The sequence below is a fragment of the Mustela nivalis genome (genome assembly GCF_964662115.1).
Source record: "Mustela nivalis genome assembly, chromosome: 18".
NCBI lineage: Eukaryota > Metazoa > Chordata > Mammalia > Carnivora > Mustelidae > Mustela > Mustela nivalis.
Window position 1 is genome coordinate 57,838,078 of NC_139037.1, and position 17,587 is coordinate 57,855,664.

General features: G+C 53.3%; 1 protein-coding gene across 2 annotated transcripts in view; it reads right to left on the reverse strand.

The window, feature by feature from the left end:
- MARK4 (microtubule affinity regulating kinase 4) overlaps positions 1-17,587 on the reverse strand; it is a 28,510-nt gene that overhangs the window by 6,361 nt on the left and 4,562 nt on the right. For both annotated transcript variants that reach the window (XM_082710671.1, XM_082710672.1), the window contains exons 2-14: positions 17,184-17,384; positions 14,805-14,858; positions 14,652-14,700; positions 13,899-13,964; positions 13,752-13,822; positions 12,928-12,984; positions 10,748-10,984; positions 7,739-7,858; positions 7,186-7,285; positions 5,772-5,881; positions 5,506-5,665; positions 2,103-2,320; positions 7-110 (exon numbers count right to left, since the gene is read on the reverse strand). In XM_082710671.1, coding sequence (XP_082566797.1) covers positions 7-110; positions 2,103-2,320; positions 5,506-5,665; positions 5,772-5,881; positions 7,186-7,285; positions 7,739-7,858; positions 10,748-10,984; positions 12,928-12,984; positions 13,752-13,822; positions 13,899-13,964; positions 14,652-14,700; positions 14,805-14,858; positions 17,184-17,384 — 1,547 coding nt within the window. The remainder of the gene's footprint in view (positions 1-6; positions 111-2,102; positions 2,321-5,505; positions 5,666-5,771; positions 5,882-7,185; positions 7,286-7,738; positions 7,859-10,747; positions 10,985-12,927; positions 12,985-13,751; positions 13,823-13,898; positions 13,965-14,651; positions 14,701-14,804; positions 14,859-17,183; positions 17,385-17,587) is intronic.

Sequence of the window (17,587 nt, forward strand, 5' to 3'; positions counted from 1 at the left end):
CCATACCTGTTCTCTTTGCCATTTGGCAACAGGGATGGGCGCTCAGCCCCAGGGCGTTCTGTGCAAACGTAGGTGTTTCTGCGGGTCATCATGCTGGGAGGGAGGTTGTTCTGTGGGAGACATGGCCAGGAGGGAGTGAGGAGGCGGAGGGACACCCCTTAACCCCCCACTTATCCTCTCTGGCCTCCCTCATTACAATCGAGAGGCCAAGACTGAGCAAGCGATGGTTTACTCTGGGAGAAAGGAAACGTTACCAAGCCATCCTGGCAACTCAGGCTAAGGGTCACGGAGCTGAGATGGGGCGCTGAGGGCGAGAGGGTCAGGGTGGAGCCCAGGGGGCAGCCTTGCCCACTCCTCTCCTAGCTCTGCCCTCTCTGGGTACAAGTCAGCTATGTGAGGCTTTCCGTAGCGTATTTACTCATGGCACACTTGGTGTCTCCTCCCGGCCTTTGCACGGCTGCCCCACCTGCTTGGATAGTCCTCCCACCTTTCCCCTCGACTCACACCTACGTATCTTTCAGCTGTCGGCTCCTAATACAGCCGCCTGCGTCAGGTGCCTCCTTGGGGCCCCCAGTGCTGCCTCAATCACTTTGTATTGTCAATATCTGTCCCCTTAACCCATCCCCACCCTGCCCTGGACTGCAACCCCCTCTAGGGTCAGGGAGTGCCCGTCGGGACTGTGTCGCCTCTCCAAATGTGCTGGGAAGTGAACCCTCGTTTTCTATTCTCTGGAAGTTTCTGTAAGGTTGGTGTTATTTCTCCTTTCAGTGTCTGGCAGAATTTCACCCCTTGGAGCCTAGAATGTTCTTTCTGCGAAAGTTTTCAGTTATGGATTCCAGGTCTTGGACAAGAACCTAAGACTGTTCAGATTTTCTGTTTCTTCTCCAGCAAGGTTAGTTATTTGTGTTTTGAAAGACAACTGTCCATTTCATCTAAGATGTCACCTTTATCTCCTAATTTGGGCCAAAGTAACTTTGGCTCCTAATGCCTTCTTACTGTCTTTTTATGTTCGGACAGAGTATTCCTTTTCATCTCTGATTACTAGTAATTCCTGGGGTTCAATGACTGTATTAATCTTTTCAAGAACTGGACTGTAGCTTTGTTGGTTTTCTCTAGTGTACTTCTGCTTGTTCCTTTCTCGACTTCTATTATTTCCTTCCTTCTACTTTGTTGGGGGGGCGCTAATTTGCTGTTCTCTTTTTCTATCTTTTCAGGTGTGTTTTTGCCTAACAACCACCACAGCCTTTATATATTGACTGTTAACTGAGCTGGACGCTGTGGGAGGTTAGTATACGTCCAAGATATTACAAGAGCCTCACAACAATCCAAGACCTCCGATGAGCTCATTTCATGGGATGGAATACTGAGGCTCAGAGAGGTGAAGTTGCTTGCTCAAGGCCACACAGCTCACCAATGCAATTGAAAGTTCTGGTCTTAAAACCTCCTCTTAAGGAGCTATGGGAGGAGAGCCAAGTACTACATTCCCCAAAATCCTCTGCAGCTCAGGATCTGCGGTCGAATGGGTTCTGCCAATCTTTGCATTTGGGAAGATCTGGAAGGTGGCAATGGGGCAGCAGTGGCTTTCCTGTCCCCTGTGACTTCTGCTTACATGGGCAAGGTCATGAGATGAGGGTCATTGCCTCAGCAGAGCCCCAGTGCCTGTTTTTAGAATTCCTGGCATCGAGGGGCCCTTCTGGTAGAGAACAAAGTTTCTGAGTCCTGAATTAAGGTCATGACCATGTGTTCTGGAATTCAACCGTGCCCCAGCAGTGGCAGCCTCCTCAGTGGGTCAGTTCTGCAGTGTGATGTGTCTTTCCAGTGGGTCTAATCCCCTGCCTGCCCCTCCAGCCCTTCCTACAACTTTGTAAGACCCTCCTTCCCTATACAAAATCCTGCCTACCTGAAGTGCTTCTTTCTGATGCCGAAGGCTAATTTATATGCTAGCATCCAGCATAAGCTCGAGCAGAGAGAGAGAGCACTCAAAGGTCTATGGGATGAAGGAACGAACAGACAGAACAAGGAGTCCTGTGTGGTGGTCTGGGGAACAGCAGGGTCCAAAAAGTGTGAACCCGGCAGTCATACCCCGAGCCCTGGCCACTCACAGGGGTGCTCGTGCTGTCCTTCCGCCGCTCTGGGATCTCTGCCTTGTTGGGGTTGTGGGCGCTGCTGACCATGGGGCTGGAGGGAGGCAGCCCCCGGCTCCCGCTTCCAGCAGCACTGCAGCTCGCCTTCCGGCCTGGCAGGCGCTCCTCCTTCAGCTCCGTCTCCCCGGTGCTGGTTGGGCTGCGTTTGGGGTGCAGGGGTGCGGGGGATGGGCCACCTGGTGGAGGGAGGGGACAGTTAGAGCTTGCTTCACCTGGAAAGGCCAGAAAGCACTCTGGGAGATCCTTAGAACCTCAGAATTCCTCACACAGGTTACAAGCTCTGCGTGGGCCATGCTGACTCCATCTGTCCCAATGACAGATGCACATCTGACCCCCCAGCCCCATGGAAATGACCTGATGCCCCTGTAGGTTATTCACTGCAGCGCTATTTTTTCCCTAAGATTTGATTTATGAGAGAGAGTGAAAGCATGTGTTGGCGGGGAGGGCCAGAGAGAGGGAGAAGCAGACTGCCCGCTGAGCAGGGAGCCCAACATGGGGCTTGATCCCAGGACCCTGAGACCATGACCCGAGCCAAAGGCAGACACTTAATTGACTGAGCCACCCAGGCGCCCTGCGTCACTATTATTTAAAAAAATTTTATTTACTTGAGAGAGAAAACGAGCAGGGGGAGGGACAGAGCGAGAGGGACAAACAGACTTCACACTGAGCATGGAGCCCAACACGGGGCTTGATCCCAGGACCCCACAATTGTAACCGGAGCCAAAGTCAGACACTTAACCGTCTAAGACAGGCAGGTGCCCCACATCAAAATTTTTGGTTTTTTAAGTACAAAAGACCGGGAGCAGCCTAAGTGCCCCTTAAAAGGGAATGGCCAGATGAAGGCAAGCTATTTCTGTACAATGGAATCATCTGCAGCTACGAGGAGGAAACTGCTTATGTATCAAGACACAGAGATCTTCAAGATGGACTACAGAGCAGAAAAGGTAGGGCCTGAGGTCTAAGGTGAGCTGTCCTTTGTATAAGAGGAAATGTAGATTTTATTTATCTCTATTTACTTGCTTATATATGAACAACTTAAAGGCTATCATTTTTCCCCTTAAATTTCTTTTTTTTTTTTTAAGATTTTATTTATTTATTTGACAGAGAGAAATCACAAGTAGATGGAGAGGCAGGCAGAGAGAGAGGGAAGCAGGCTCCCCGCTGAGCAGAGAGCCCGATGCGGGACTCGATCTCAGGACCTCGAGATCATGACCTGAGCCGAAGGCAGCGGCTTAACCCATTGAGCCACCCAGGCGCCCCTCCCCTTAAATTTCTTAAAAGAGAATGTTACCTTTATGGTATGTGATTATGTTAGTATTGCATTTATATATGTTTATGTCTCTCTTTCTCTCTTTTTTTTAAACTCTTTTTAGGGAGGAGAGGGGCAGAGGGAGACAGACTCTTCAAGCAGACTCCCCGCTGGGCGTGGAGTCCGAAGCAAGGCTCGATCTGATGATCTGAGCTGACCGGAACAGAAATCAAGGATCTGACGCTCAAGCAACTGAGCCACGCAAGCACCCCTGTTTCTTTTCTTCTTATCTCTTTTTTGTATCTATCATTAAATACACCCCACCCTTGAAAACATGGCTTTGAACTCCATGGGGCCACTTCTATGTGGATGTTTTTTGATAAATACTGTACAGGACTGCAGAGGTCACTTCCCTCCGATTCTCTGAAGGACATTTTCTGTTTTGTGGCTTGCTTTATGGTAAGAATACAGCATATAACACATCGACACGGTGTGTGTTGATGGACTACATTATCAGAGAGGCTCTCAGTCAGCAGCAAGCTTAGAGTTACATTTGGGGGGAGTCGGAAGTTACACGTGCATTTTTGACGGCACAGGGGGTTGGTGCCCTAACCCCTGCCTTGTTCAGGGATTAACTCTATATATGAACAAAATTTCTCCCAAACTGGTCTCAGTGGCCACCTCCGAGGACAGCTGGGGACTGGACACGGGTGATCCACGCAGAGCTCGGTACGCAAACATTCACAGCAGTGTTATTCACAAGCACCAAACAGCGAAAACAGTGCAATGGTCACTAGCTGACGAATGGAAAAACAGAGTGTGGTAGATCCACGAATATGACCAGGCCATTGAAAGGGAGGAGGTGCTTGTCTGCGCTAAAATGTAGCTGAAAACGTTATCCCAAGTGAAAAAATCTGGACACAAAAGGCCACATATTGCCTAATTCCTCTTGCACAAAATGTCCAGGATAGGGGCATCTGTAGAGACAGAGAATGGACTGGTGGTTGCCCAAGTGCTGGGGGATGGTGGATGGGGGTCCGGAGGTCAATGGCAAGTTGGGGCTTATGGAGTTTCTTCCTGGGGTGATGAAAATGTGCTAGAGTGGACTGTGGTGATGGCGACACTTGTGACCAGACCAACACCACTGAATCATCCACTTTGAACAGGTGAATTGTATACTATGTGAATTATATCTCCATGGAGCTGTTTATAGAATAGTTGGGAGGGGTCGCCTGGGTGGCTCAGTTGCTAAGCATCTGCCTTCAGTTCAGGTCCTGATTCCAGGGTTCTGGGATCAAGTCCCGAATCGGGCTCCCTGCTCAGGGGGAAGCCTGCTTCTCCTTCTGCCTGATGCTTATCCCCTGTTAGTGTGTGCACACACTCTTGCTCACAAAAATAAGTAAAATCTTAAAAAAAAAAAAAAAAAAAAGGAATCGTTGGGAAGATTTGTATTTGAGGAGCGTGTGGGTAAGAGACTTCTTGGAAGTTTCTACACCTAATCTGTGGTGGTGACGGTCAGCTCTATCTTTTGTGGGTGGTATCTTTCAGTTACAGAATGTGGGGTTCAGGAAGGTATCTGCCCAGCCCCTTTCCACTAGGAAGGGTCTTTCAAATTTTCAGTACAGAGGAGAGCCAGAGGGCAGGCTCTCAGCAGCTGTTTTGTGCAATGTGTCCTCCTCTGTCCTGATAATGATGGCTTAAAGCCAAGTGAACCCTGACATGAGAGCTCTATCCCTGACAGGTGTCCAAAGGGATTCCAGCTATCACTTGGGCTGCTCTCTAAATTGGAGACAGAAGGGGAAAGATTGGGAAAAAGGGAAGGTGAGATATACGTAAGAGAGAAAGGAAAAGCCAGAGGAACAGAGAGGAAGCGAGAAACAGAGAGTATCTACTCTGGATTCTTTTTCGGTTTCTAATCCCTTTCTGATCCTGGCTGTGTGTTCCCACCTCCAAGTTCCCTATAAAGTCCCTGCATCTTTATACAAAAGTCCTCCCTTCTCTACAGTTGGCTTGAGCAAAGGTTTTTGTAGACTGTCGGCCAGACAACCCTGATCTGAAGTTCGGAAGCCTTGGAGCCTGGGATGGCGCATAAGGGTGCGGGACCACACTCACAGAAGTCGCTATGCCTGCGCTGGCGGTGGTAGGTGGAGGAGGCACTCCGTTGTCCTTTGCTGTGGCTGGTGCCTTTGCTGGAGCTCGTTCCATTGGTGGTGTCGCTGGGCGCCCGCACCCGTGCCAGGGCCAGCCCCGGGGTGCCCCGGTCCCCACCCTCCTGCAGGAGGATGACAAATGAGGAGCCTCAGCCTCTGTTCCCTCTGCCCCAGAAGTCCCTCCACCCCGGGCATCGCGCATCCCAAATGCCCCTGGCGCCTTCTGACCTCAGTCTTCCTGCCCAGCAGGAGGTAGGTGGCGGTCACTTCGTTGTACTTCTGGCTGGTCAAGGCCTCTTTGATTTCTTCCCGCGTGTATCCCATACCCACCATCACCTCTGGGAGAGGGGGATGGAGAGGAGGTTCAATCTCCCCAGACCCTTCCCTTCCACTCGTTTCTGTATCACACAGCAACGCTGGTTCTTTGGCCTGTTCAGTATCCGTTCCCCTTTCTGCCACCAGCAGAACATTTCCTTGGAAGAACACTCCTTTCGTGCTCAGATCACCTGGCTGACTCCTGCTTGCGCCAAGCCCCAAGGGCAGATACACAATCCAGGTCTGACCAGAGTCTTCCATTCCCAAGGCCACACTGATGGGCTCAGGATAGGCAGATGACCCAGGTCTGGCCATTCAGAACGCTCCAGACCCAAAATCACGTTGATTGGTGGGCATATGACCTGGCTCTGGCCAATCAGAGCATTCTATCCCCAAGGCCAAACCAATTGGCTCAGGGGTAGCCAATGGGCTCCAGCCTAGAGCTTCTATTGGAACATTTAGGAAAGTGGCTCCTCTTCTTGATGGGGTGTCCAGGACGCTACTATATACTGTTGCCAGCTTGCTCCCATGGCCAGAGCTGCCTGGGAAAGAAGCCACCACTAAGATTCCCAACAACTAACTCGGAGCACCTGAATCCAGCCGTGCCTGAAGGCCCACACACCCTAGCCTTTTTAGTTATGACGATTAGGTGATAACCATATAAAACTGCTGACATTAACAATTTTTGACCTATAAAAATGGCAGTTTCAAATGGTTCAGTCTATTATTATTCTTATTGGCTTAAGCTAGAAGGGCCTGGGTCTTCTCTTCGTACAACCACAAAAGTACTGATTAATGCAGCCAAGTCTGATGGTGGCCTTGAGGGTTACTGGATAACTCCTAAGGGACTCCTTCAGGGCTAATGCTTAGGGATCAAGAGTTCAAGGGCTCCAGGATGGAGGGTATGGGACCAAAGGGTTGGTGGGGGAGGCACATGCCCACATGGGGGGTTTCCCAGGAAACATGCGGGTTAACGCCGATTTGTGCCCAAACACTTCTAGATGTGATCTGTAATTTCTTTTTGTGTCTTAACAGTCAAAACTAAGTACTGTACATAGAGTAACTCATTTCATATATTCACAACAACCCTATGATAGGTTCTGTGATCGTCCCGTTTTACAGATGAGGAAATAGAAGTACCGAGAGGAAAAGACACTTGCCCAGTGGCAGCACAGGGAGGGGAACCTAGACTTCTCCACTCTCCCTAATCGCCTTGCAAACTTCTCTCATCTGCCGACCAGAGGGACAGGAGCTAGGAAGCTCTGACCCCTGGCTCCCGGGCCCATCGCTCGGAGGAGCTAGGGCACCTGCTCTCCCTGACCCTCACCGATTCGCTTGGTGTCCCCGAAGTCCTCCTCGGGCTCCGTGTATGGCTTCAACTCCTCACCCTCATAGCCAATGTTGATCCATTTGTCTTTCATGATTTGCTGCAGGAATTGGGGGCAGGACAGGAAGGGGGGTAGACAGATGTCAGAAGAAACTGGGGGAAAATACAGTTTCCCACCTTCACGTAGGGCCACGTACCTTGCCCCCCACCTCCAACACCTAATGCCCCAGAATCAACGGCTTGATGACAACTAGCGCCTCCTCACCCGCACCCCCAGCACGCCTGCCGGAGCCTCCCGATGTCACCTCCCTCCTCCGCATCATCTGGGTCCCCGGCACCCTATAATCAGCCTAGGAGCTCATTAGCTAATTACTGGCATGGCGGGGAGTGGGCGAAGCTGTTTGGGGGTGGCATTGAGACAGGCCCCAGAGCCTTTTCCCGGGCTGCCTGGCTCCCCTCCCCCTCCCAACCGTGATCTTAAGACGCCAGACACAGGAGAGGGAAAGGGAGGGCACGAAGGCTGAAATGGGAGGGGCGGGGGGCTGAGGCTTACCTCAAGAGTACAGCGTTTAGCTGGGTTCAGCACCAAAAATCTCCGCAGGATGCTCTCACAGTCTGTTGACATGTAGAAAGGGACCCGGTACTTCCCTCTGAGGACTCGCTCCCGCAGCTCCTGGGGAGGGCAGGGACGGGTTTACTGGGGGAGGGGTCCACCCCACCTGCGCAGCTGCCACACGCATGCGCGCGGGCACACACATCTTCCTCCCCATCCCTCACCGAAGCAGCAGGTAGCAAAACCCCACCCCTCTCTCCTGACCGCAATTGCCCCTTCTGTAGAATGGGAGCCCTGGATACAACTTGATTCAGAGGAAATCTCACAGAGAGAGCGAATTCTACAAGCGAGGACCGACACCAGTCAGCATCCGGGGGTTCAGTTTCCTTCTCTGGACCCAGGGCTCCCAGCGCCCACTTGGCAGGCCAGGGTGTGAGTGAGTTTAAGTAAAATGCCCAGCGTATGTGTGGCCCAGAGTAAATATGAGGTTTATGAAGGAGGAAGACCGGGGGGGGGGCGGGGGCGAGGGGAATCCTGCCTACCAGCTTCCCCCCACTCGGATCCCTCTTCTCCTAGGCACCCCTGTCTTTCCAAAGAACTATGAGACCCAGGCGGTCTCAAAGAATGAGAACTGATCTACATGCAGACCTTTTTTAGGTAAAGGGTCTTTTAGGAGGGGCCCTGCCAAGACAGGAAATAAATTCCATGCCCCACGCCATCACAGACCAGGGAGAGCCCCTCCATCCCCAGGAAACGGAGGTGGGCAGGTGGTCTGGGGGAGAGGGTCTCTGAGTGGAGCTCTGTGCTGGGGCCTGGGGAGTGGCCTGGGAGCTCCCTTCCCGGGGATTCTCCTTGAAGGGCTGGAAGAGGCCAGAGCCTGGGAGCCTCCTGGGTCTGCACATCAGCACAACTCCGAAGGGTCGTGAATATTTAATAATAATGAGTATCACTTTCAGAGCAGAGCACTTACCCCGGGGGCGGGGCAGTGTTCTAAGTGCTTTTTGCAAGGTACCTCTGTGCTCACAACAAAGCCGTGAAGCAGAGCTATGATGCCCCCTTTTCAGACAAGGGAAACTGAGGCCTAGAGAGGGTAAGTCACTTGCGCAAGGAGCGTGTGGCCAGAACACGGCAAGGCGGTCCGGCTCCGGAGCCTGCGCCGCGTCACCACTCGGCACCACACCGCCCCCCCTCACAAGCTGGCAAGAAGCAGCCACCGGGCTGTCAACACCACCACCCACCGCTGGTGCGGTTCCCGAGTCTATCATACGGGCCAGATGCCGGGTCCCAGGGCCGGGCCTCAGGCATTCAGTTGGGCCCTAAGTCCCTTAACATCCCCATCTTACAGGTGGGGAAAGAGGGGAAACAGGTTCAGAAAAGGGGCTATGTCCCAGGTCACTTCACAATGAAGTGACAGAGTGGGGATCTGCCCCCAGCTGCCTCCTTCACCCTGAAAGGTTTCAGGGGAAACCAGGACAGCAGGAGGTGACAAGGGCCTGGGGCAGCTGAGACGCTGGCCTAGCCTTCGGAAACAGTCTCTTGGCTTCCTGCTTGGGGTTGTTATCCTGTACTTGTGTGTGCTTTGCACACCTGACCTCAGCAAGCCCTTGAATCGCTGCTCTAGGGCCGGTTTCCTTAAAAATGCAGAACAGAGCGGGAGCCCGAGGCTCAGAGGGGTCAGCAGCTCGGCTGAGGCCTTTGTGGGGAAGGGGCTCCCTCCTCCTCACCACTCAGGTCCCCCTGCTCTTGTGGACTGTCCTCGGCAGCGACTTTCTTGACCTCCTGAGCGCTCCTGCTCGCACCCCTGGAACCCCATCGTGAGGAAACACCGCTCACCCCAAACCAAGGGGGGGACCCTGTGGCACAAATGGCCTGAACGCCACAAAGCTCCACAAAGCCAGGCCACGAAAGACAGAGAACGCCACAAAGCTCCACAAAGCCAGGCCACGAAAGACAGAGGAAGTGCTCGAGATGAAAAGGGACTTTTAAGACGCCGGTCAACCTTGGAAAACGCGGGAGCCTGAACAAAGACACTGGCGCGGGAGAGAAAGAGCTACAAGGACACTCTCCGGGCGGCTGGGGACATCTGAGCGCAGCCAGGACTGCACCACCACAGTTCGCCCCGAGCGTGGCTGCGGACAGAAAGGAAACCCCATCTCGGGAGATGACCTGCTGTGTGTCCCCTTCAGGGACAGAGGGACGTGGCGACTAAGCCCCAAACATTCCATCAGTAACAACACACCCAGAAGGACCAACAGGGCCGGTGTGCCCTCACGCCCGCCAGGCCGTCTCCCCGGAGGCAGCTCCTTCCCCACAACGAGCCCCGGCCAGTATCCAACATGACGTTCGCTTTGCTGATTTATTTTGCTTCTGGCCCAGCTCTGTCCCTTCCCGCGAGGGCAGGGATTCTTCCGTTCAGAGAGCCCGAGTCAAAGGTTGTCGGTCTGTTCACTGAGTTATGCAGGCATCACCAGGCAGTTCTAGAACGTTTTCATCCCCCCACCCAACAGAAAGCCTGTCCTCCAACTCCCACCTCATCTGCTTCCTGCCTCTGGATTTGCCTGTTCTAGACTTTTCACAGAAACAGCATCACATAACAGGTGGCTGTTGTGATGGGCTTTTCCCACTCAGCGGGCTCTCGAGGGCCAGCACGCTGGAAACAGAGACTGTTGTGTCTTTGGCTCACACTGTATCTGTAAAGCCCGAAACAGAACCTGACCCCTGCCCCGACCCCATGGCAGGCAATAAATGTCTCCTGAGTGAATGAGCAGGGGAGTTGGGATTTGAACCCAAGCCTGCTGGCTGCAAAGCCTGGGCCCTGGACCCTAACACAGGACGATCCATGTGGGCTGGTCACACGACTGACCATGGGGACCCGGGTCATGCTGTGTGACCTCAGGCCAGCCTCGCCCCTCTGGCCTTGTACAGAGCAGATGTCGGGGGAGGTGCTGCGGGTCCCTGGGCAGACCCCCCTCAGGAGATTAAGACCTCCATGACGGCCCTGCACAGCACCTTGAGGTTGTGCCCATCGAAGGGCAGGGAGCCGCTGACGAGGGTGTACAAGATAACGCCGAGGCTCCAGATGTCCACCTCCGGCCCATCGTACTTCTTGCCCTGGAACAGCTCTGGGGCGGCGTACGGGGGGCTCCCACAGAATGTGTCCAGCTTTGAGCCCAGTGTAAACTCGTTGCTGAAGCCAAAGTCGGCGATCTTGATATTGGCCTCGGCATCCAGCAAGAGGTTCTCAGCCTAAGAGGGATGAGAAGGTGGACAAGGGTGGCAGATGGGAGCTCGGGCTCCGGAGCTGCCCCGCTGCCCCCCGACCCGGACCCCATACTGACTGTGGCCCAGGGCCCTACTCCCTTGGGCAGTAACTTTATCTGTCTGGGCCTAGGTTTTGTCATCCAAAGAAGGAAGGTTATCAGAGCTTCTACCTCACAGGGCTGTCTGAGGATTAAGCGAATCCTAAAAGGTCTAGAACAATCTTCTGTACCCCGTAAGCACTATATAACATTAGCCATTATTAGACCATGGGTCTGCAGAGCTGGGGATGGGGGGTGGTCCTCAGGCAATTTACTGACCCACTGAGCCCCAGTTTACCCAGCATGAAAAAAAAGAAAAAAAAAAAAAGAAAGAAACATGAGCATTGGCTGCTCAAGAGTCATAAAAGTGGAAAGAAAAAAAGTTCTGTCTACTTTTGGTAGCATGTGTTCTTACAAACACCATTTTACAAGCGAGGAAACTGAGCCCTAGGGAGACCACCCTGTGCCCGCAGCAAGAAAGTGGCAGAGCTAGACTCCAAAAGAGGCCTGGCCTCGCCATGGCCTGGAGCACGGAAGGAGCCCCCAGCTGCCTGCCTTTTGCAGATCTGGACACACATATCCGCTCTTCGAAGTGTCGCCCGCGTCTGGCCAGTCCCAGCCACAGCCCTTCTGCAGCCAGGCCACTAGCACCTCCGGCTTCCTCATGAGGTCTCCCTACCTCCTGTCCCCACCTCTAACCCAACAGAGGCAGAGAAGCCCCCACCCCCTCCCCCTCCCACCCCTTGCTCAGGGCTGACACTTATCTTCCTGTTGTTTGAGGCTCTGCCACCCAGCCACGAACCCATGCCTGGGTGGGTCCCTCAGGCTGGCCCCCCACTGCAGCGCACTAACCAGATCCCCGAAAGTCCCTTTCAACCACTTCCAGAACTGTCCACCAGGGGGCGTGCCTCCTCCAGGTGATGGCAAACCCCCAAGCCTGGAGGGGCTTTCTCAGAGGGTCCCGGCAGACAGAGGAAGTGTCTAGAAACTTCTACGATCTGATAATGGATTTGTGTGGGTTTTTTTTTTTAAAGCGTAGTAATAATTTTAAAAATTGGTCTTGTATTTTGGACTTTTTTCCACCCCCACTTCATTTTTATTGTACTTCCCAAAAGAATTTTTCACAGCAGACTGGGAATTGAAAATAGTAAAACAAACCCGGTCCTTCACTAGAGATACCTTGAGACCTTCCTTAAGGTACAGCGCCCAGCACGCAGGAGGTGCTCCAGAAATGGGGAGTCAAGGCAACTCAGCTGAACAGGACAAATGTTTCTCTTTCTTGTCTGGGTCAAGAAGCCCTGAGACGTGTGGTTCTCTCAGAGTGGGAGGTGTGTGCTGGGGGGGTCCAGGTGGGCTGAATCCCTCCTCCCACCCCCTGCGCCCCAAGCTAGCCCCAGGGGCTCAATCTCTCTCTCTCAAAGGTCCTTCTCCGGTTTAGGATATGCCTAAGATGTTAAGACCCAGAGGCCATGTGACTCTGGGGCTCTAAAACCACAGTTCTGGAAGGTTCCTGAAAGTCCTGAAGTCTGAGAAATGCCAAGGCTCCAGAGACTCTGAGAGGGGTGAACACTTTATCGCGTCCTGTGTCCTTGTTCAGCACCCACGTAATCGTGTGAGGCGTCCTAGGACATTTTGTTTCTTTTTCTTTGTTCTCTCCTCCTGCCTCCACCTCCCTACCCGCTCCCCCATCTACTGGTCTTCCTCTGCCACAAAAGCTGGGGAAAGAGTCAAGGGGCCCTGGATGCTGAGGGAGGAGCATGGGGAGAGAAGGGAGGGAATGTGGAGGCTATAGGGGATCCCAGGGCACTGGAAGCAGGACTAGGGACAAGTGGGGAGGGGGTCTGTGGGCTGAGGCAGGGAACTTGTGGTGCTGTGGGGGGCGGGGCTCACCTTCAGGTCCCTGTGTACAATGTTTTTCTGGTGACAGTAGTGCACAGCCGATACTATCTGGAGGGGAGGGAAGAGAAGGACAGTTACTGGTGGCCCCAAAGCCCTCCGCCTCTCTCCAACCCCATGAACCTCCTCACAACTGAGACCCAGGGCCCCAGGCCTCCCCTAGGCACAAGGCCGAGATGCTGGGGCCTCACACTCCGATTTAATCACAGTGGGCAATGCGACAGGACACGCAGAGACCCGCAGGACACGCAGAGACCCGCATCCCCACTCAGACACCCAGATATCCTCAGACTTCTGGACACCCTCCCAGCAGGGGCCCCAGACCCAGGACATCACAACGGGTCCCCTCCAGATTTCACCATCTGGAAACATACACATACCCGCAGAGAGACACTCAGCCCCAATGCACCCATACACCTATACAGCCCCATCAGGACGTCTGGACGGCCGTGGACCAACACCCTGGATCAAATCCCTGCCCCCATCAGACCCTCCCACCCCTTAGCCAGACACCTGGGCGCCCTCATGCATACCCTCTACCTACACAGCTACACCCCACGAGTTTGGGCTCCCACACACCTACTGCCTCCACGCCTCAACCACACTGCTCCCCTCACATGCTTCGGGACCCTGGCACCTGTCAGCCACACTCCTCCTGCACGCCGCGCCCACCCTCGCACCCACATGTCGGACACCTGCACACCTGAACCACGGTATCCTCACACCTAGGTGACTGCCCTCTCGCAGACACTCGGACTTACACCCCCAGACCTGACCCCCCCCAACCCCGCCCTTCGGGCGGCCATGACCGCCCCCACCTGTCGGAACTTGGCTCGAGCTTCCTTCTCCTTCATGCGGCCGTGGGACACGAGGTAGTCAAACACTTCTCCTGCAGGGCAGAGGCCAAGCGGGGTCAGCGAGGGGCGTGGGGGGCGCAGGGGGCAGGGCGGGGAGGGATGCCTCACCGGCACTTGCGTATTCCATCACCAGGTATAGCGTCTTCTCCGTTTCGATCACCTCGAAGAGCTTCACTGTGAGGACCCAGGGAGGGGAGGAGGAAGCAGGGTTATGTGGGAAGAGACCCCTCCCCACCCCCACCTGCTGACCAGAACACCCCTTACTCTAGAACACTCCATGGCTCCCTACTGATGGCAAGATTTTCCAAACCGCTCAGCCTTGCTTTACTACCTTTCCTACTCTTTCTCATAAGAAAGTCAGCTCTATGAGGTCGAGATCTGTGTCTGTTTTCTTTCCTGCTTAGGGCAGATGCTAGGGGCATAAAGCAGCCACTCAATTAACACTTCTGGAGTGAACAAACGCGTGGATGAATAAATGCTGTGACCACATCCAGGCCAGGCCAAATCCTGTCTCCCCTCTGCATCATGAGGACAAGGGCAGTGCTCACCTCCGCTGACAGTAATCAGACCAGCGCCCCCAGCTGAGCTCTGAGTGGAGTGTTTTGAATGCTCACTCTTAACCAATCCCCTAGTGACCTTGAAGTAGGCCCTCTTATAAACCCCACTCCAGAGGAGGAAACTGAAGCTCAGAGAGGTTAAGTGACTTGCCCAAGGTCACACAGCCAGTGAGCAGCAATACTGCTCAGAGAAAACAGGTCTTTCTAACTGTGAAAACAGCCAGCTCTTCTGTCCCCAACTCTCTCCTCTGCCCAAGTGCCCCAGTTGGTAGCCTCTGAGGCCACGTTCTTCCCCTCTCCTCACCGATGTTGGGATGGTTTAGGCCCTTCATTATGCGGACTTCACGGAACAGCTGGGCGTGGCCAGAAAAGAAGAAAGAGAAAGATGAGGGTGGGCGCTTTCGATGACCCTCTTCCCAACCGTGTCTCCAACCCCCTCCCTCTCCCTAGGCCTCACTTTCTGCAGGCTGCTGGGATTCAGCTGGGTTTTGTCAATGATCTTGATGGCGACCTGGAGGTGGAAGGAAGGGGTAAAAGATCAAAGAGCCAATGGCTCGAGCTGGGAAAGGCCCTCTCAACCCAGATCACCCAGGGGTATCCTTCCTCTGCCTCCTTTCACAGGAAGGCCTCAATCAGGGTCATGCCTGGTGGATCAGAGATCTAGGCCTCAGGACCTTTGCACAAGCTGTTGACACTGTGTCCAGTGCTCCCTGACTTCTACAGGGAAATATCCTTATTCCACAGAAGTGCCTGTGTGAACGTGTGTGAGAGTGAGACCTTTTTGGGGTCCCCTTTGTGAGAGCACCTCAGACCATTTGCCCAGCATGTCTTCCTTGTCTTGAATGCATGAACTGTGAAATAATAAATAACCAGCTGACATTTCCCAAGGTGTCGCCGGGCCTCAGTTCATGTGCTTTACAAACAAGAACGGTTTCGATCCTCAAAGTAGAGGTGCTAGCATTGTCCCCATCTTACAAACTGGGAATCCGAGAAACAAAACTGTCCAGGTAGTTGGCAAAGGTTACGTGGCTAGGAAGTTTGTGGGCTGGGATTGGAATCGTGCAGCCTGATCACGATCCCTCGTAAACATTTAAAACTGAAGAAAAAAATATATAGTTTATTTAAAAAAAAAAATTTTAAGTAATCTCTATACCCAACGTGGGGTTCGAACTCATGACCCTAAGGTCAAGAGAGGCATGCTCTTCCAACTGAGCCAGCTAGGCACCCCTAGTTTTAAAAGAGTTTTGAGCAGTCACCATGGGGAAAGAATCAGAAAGTTAATGAACTCTTCTTGTATGTATCCTATAGTGGGGTTAAGTTTTCATTTTGAATTGCATTTTGGCAGAGCCCCATAAGGTTTTCGGTAGTAAGGGGCCTCACTTCTAGCTGTATAGCTTTCTCAAAGGGTTTTGGGACCACCCCCACATCCCCTGGATTATAGAATCCTGCCTTGTTTCCTTAGAAGCTGGTCCTCTAGGCAGGCCCCGGAATCAAGTTCAAGATCCACACAAGGGGAACTGCGTGCTCTCCATGCGGGAGAGGGCCCATTAGCTTTCCTCATATCCTCACGAACGGGTTTTTAATTTTGTCAAGCAGTTTTCATGTCAGTATTGAGACAATATGGTTTCCCTCCTTGAATCTAGGAATGTGGCAAAGTAGATGAATGAATTGTCCATTTCAAAAGAACCGTGCGTTCCTGGGATGAACCCAACTCCGTCATTGCACCGCTTTCTTTACCTGATGTGCCGAGGCTCTCTGCTAGTATTTTGTTTCAGATTTTTGGATCTATGTTCACAAGTCAGGCCAGCCCATAACGGCATACGTGTCTCATTTTGACGTCTTGGTCATCGTCCAGCCAGCACTTACAGTGAGCTGGGCTGCAGGACCTCTTTTGTTAGTCTCTGGAAGGTTGGGTGTAAACTCAGAATGTTTGGTAGCATGTGCCTATAAAACCATAGGGGCCTTGTGTCTTTTGTGTGTCTGGATGGTGTACAGGAAGGAGACAGGTCACCCAAGGTGGGGGAAATCGTTCCAGCCGTGTCCTCTAAAATTAAAGGGGAACAGAGGAGTCATACCCCATCACCCTGTGTAAGTGAGAGACTTCTTTCTAGGTTACAAGGTCTGTGTGGGTGTGGAAATGCTGCCCTACTCCGGAGGCAGGAGAAAGGGACCGCGGGGGGTTGAGAACTCCAGTGAGTGGTCTCATGAAGATTTCGATAAGACCTGATGGAAGCAAAGCCTACCACTGCCAACAGGGAGGTGGCCTGGGTTTAGACACAAAAGCCATGTGAATTCTTAGAAACAGAATACCTGTGATCTGAGAGTCCCCGGCAATTCCAGGGACTATGACTGATATTAAATGAACACGGCACCATCATCCCTCTTTTGAGGTGGGGAAACTGAGGCCCAGAGGTGGACATGGTTTGCTCTAGAGCTGATGTCCTACACCATCCCCTCACACTGCCACATCATTCTTTAGATTTTTTTTAAAGCTTCAGGCCCAATGTGGGGCTCGAACTCATGACCCGGAGATCAAGAGTCACATGTTCTACTGATGGGCCCGTCAGGCACCCACATCATTTTTTTTTTTTTTTTAATTGAACAGCCTTTACTACGGGCCAAGTCCTGGGCTAATAAGGACCTCATCTACATGCAATTCCCACGGTAACCCAATTCTACTTGGACTCTTCTGGACAAACCTGAAATGTCTTGACCTGTTCCGGGGAGAGTCAGGGACTCACCTGAGGTCAGGAAGCAAAGCAATGAGGGCCAAGTCTGACCTCGCCCCACCTCCCACATGCCCATGCCCCGCTCCCCACCCATCACCCCAACTCACCTCCCGGCCAGTGAGGATGTGCCGGGCCAGCTTGACTTTGGCAAAGTTGCCCTTCCCGATGGTTCTCAGCAGGCGGTAGTTGCCCACGTGGGGCTGCTCCTCGGGACAGGAGGCGATGGAGTTCCGGCAGCGGGCACCCAGGGAGCGGCTGGACCAGGACGGTCCCTTGTCTGAGGAGCGGCCACTGCCCAAGGTGCCATGCTGGACAGGGGAGACGAAGAGTGAGTGGTGGGCAGCGCCCATCCGATCCTGCCTTCGGGGGCTCTGGGCAGTGGGGGGCTCCCGGGGGCTGGGCCACTTGACTCCAGCTGTGGCCACTGGCCCCTTCGCGGTCCTTCCCAAACCTAGGCCAGAGGGAAGCACGCTGCCTTTGGAGGTCCCCCAAATCTCTCTAAAAGAGGACG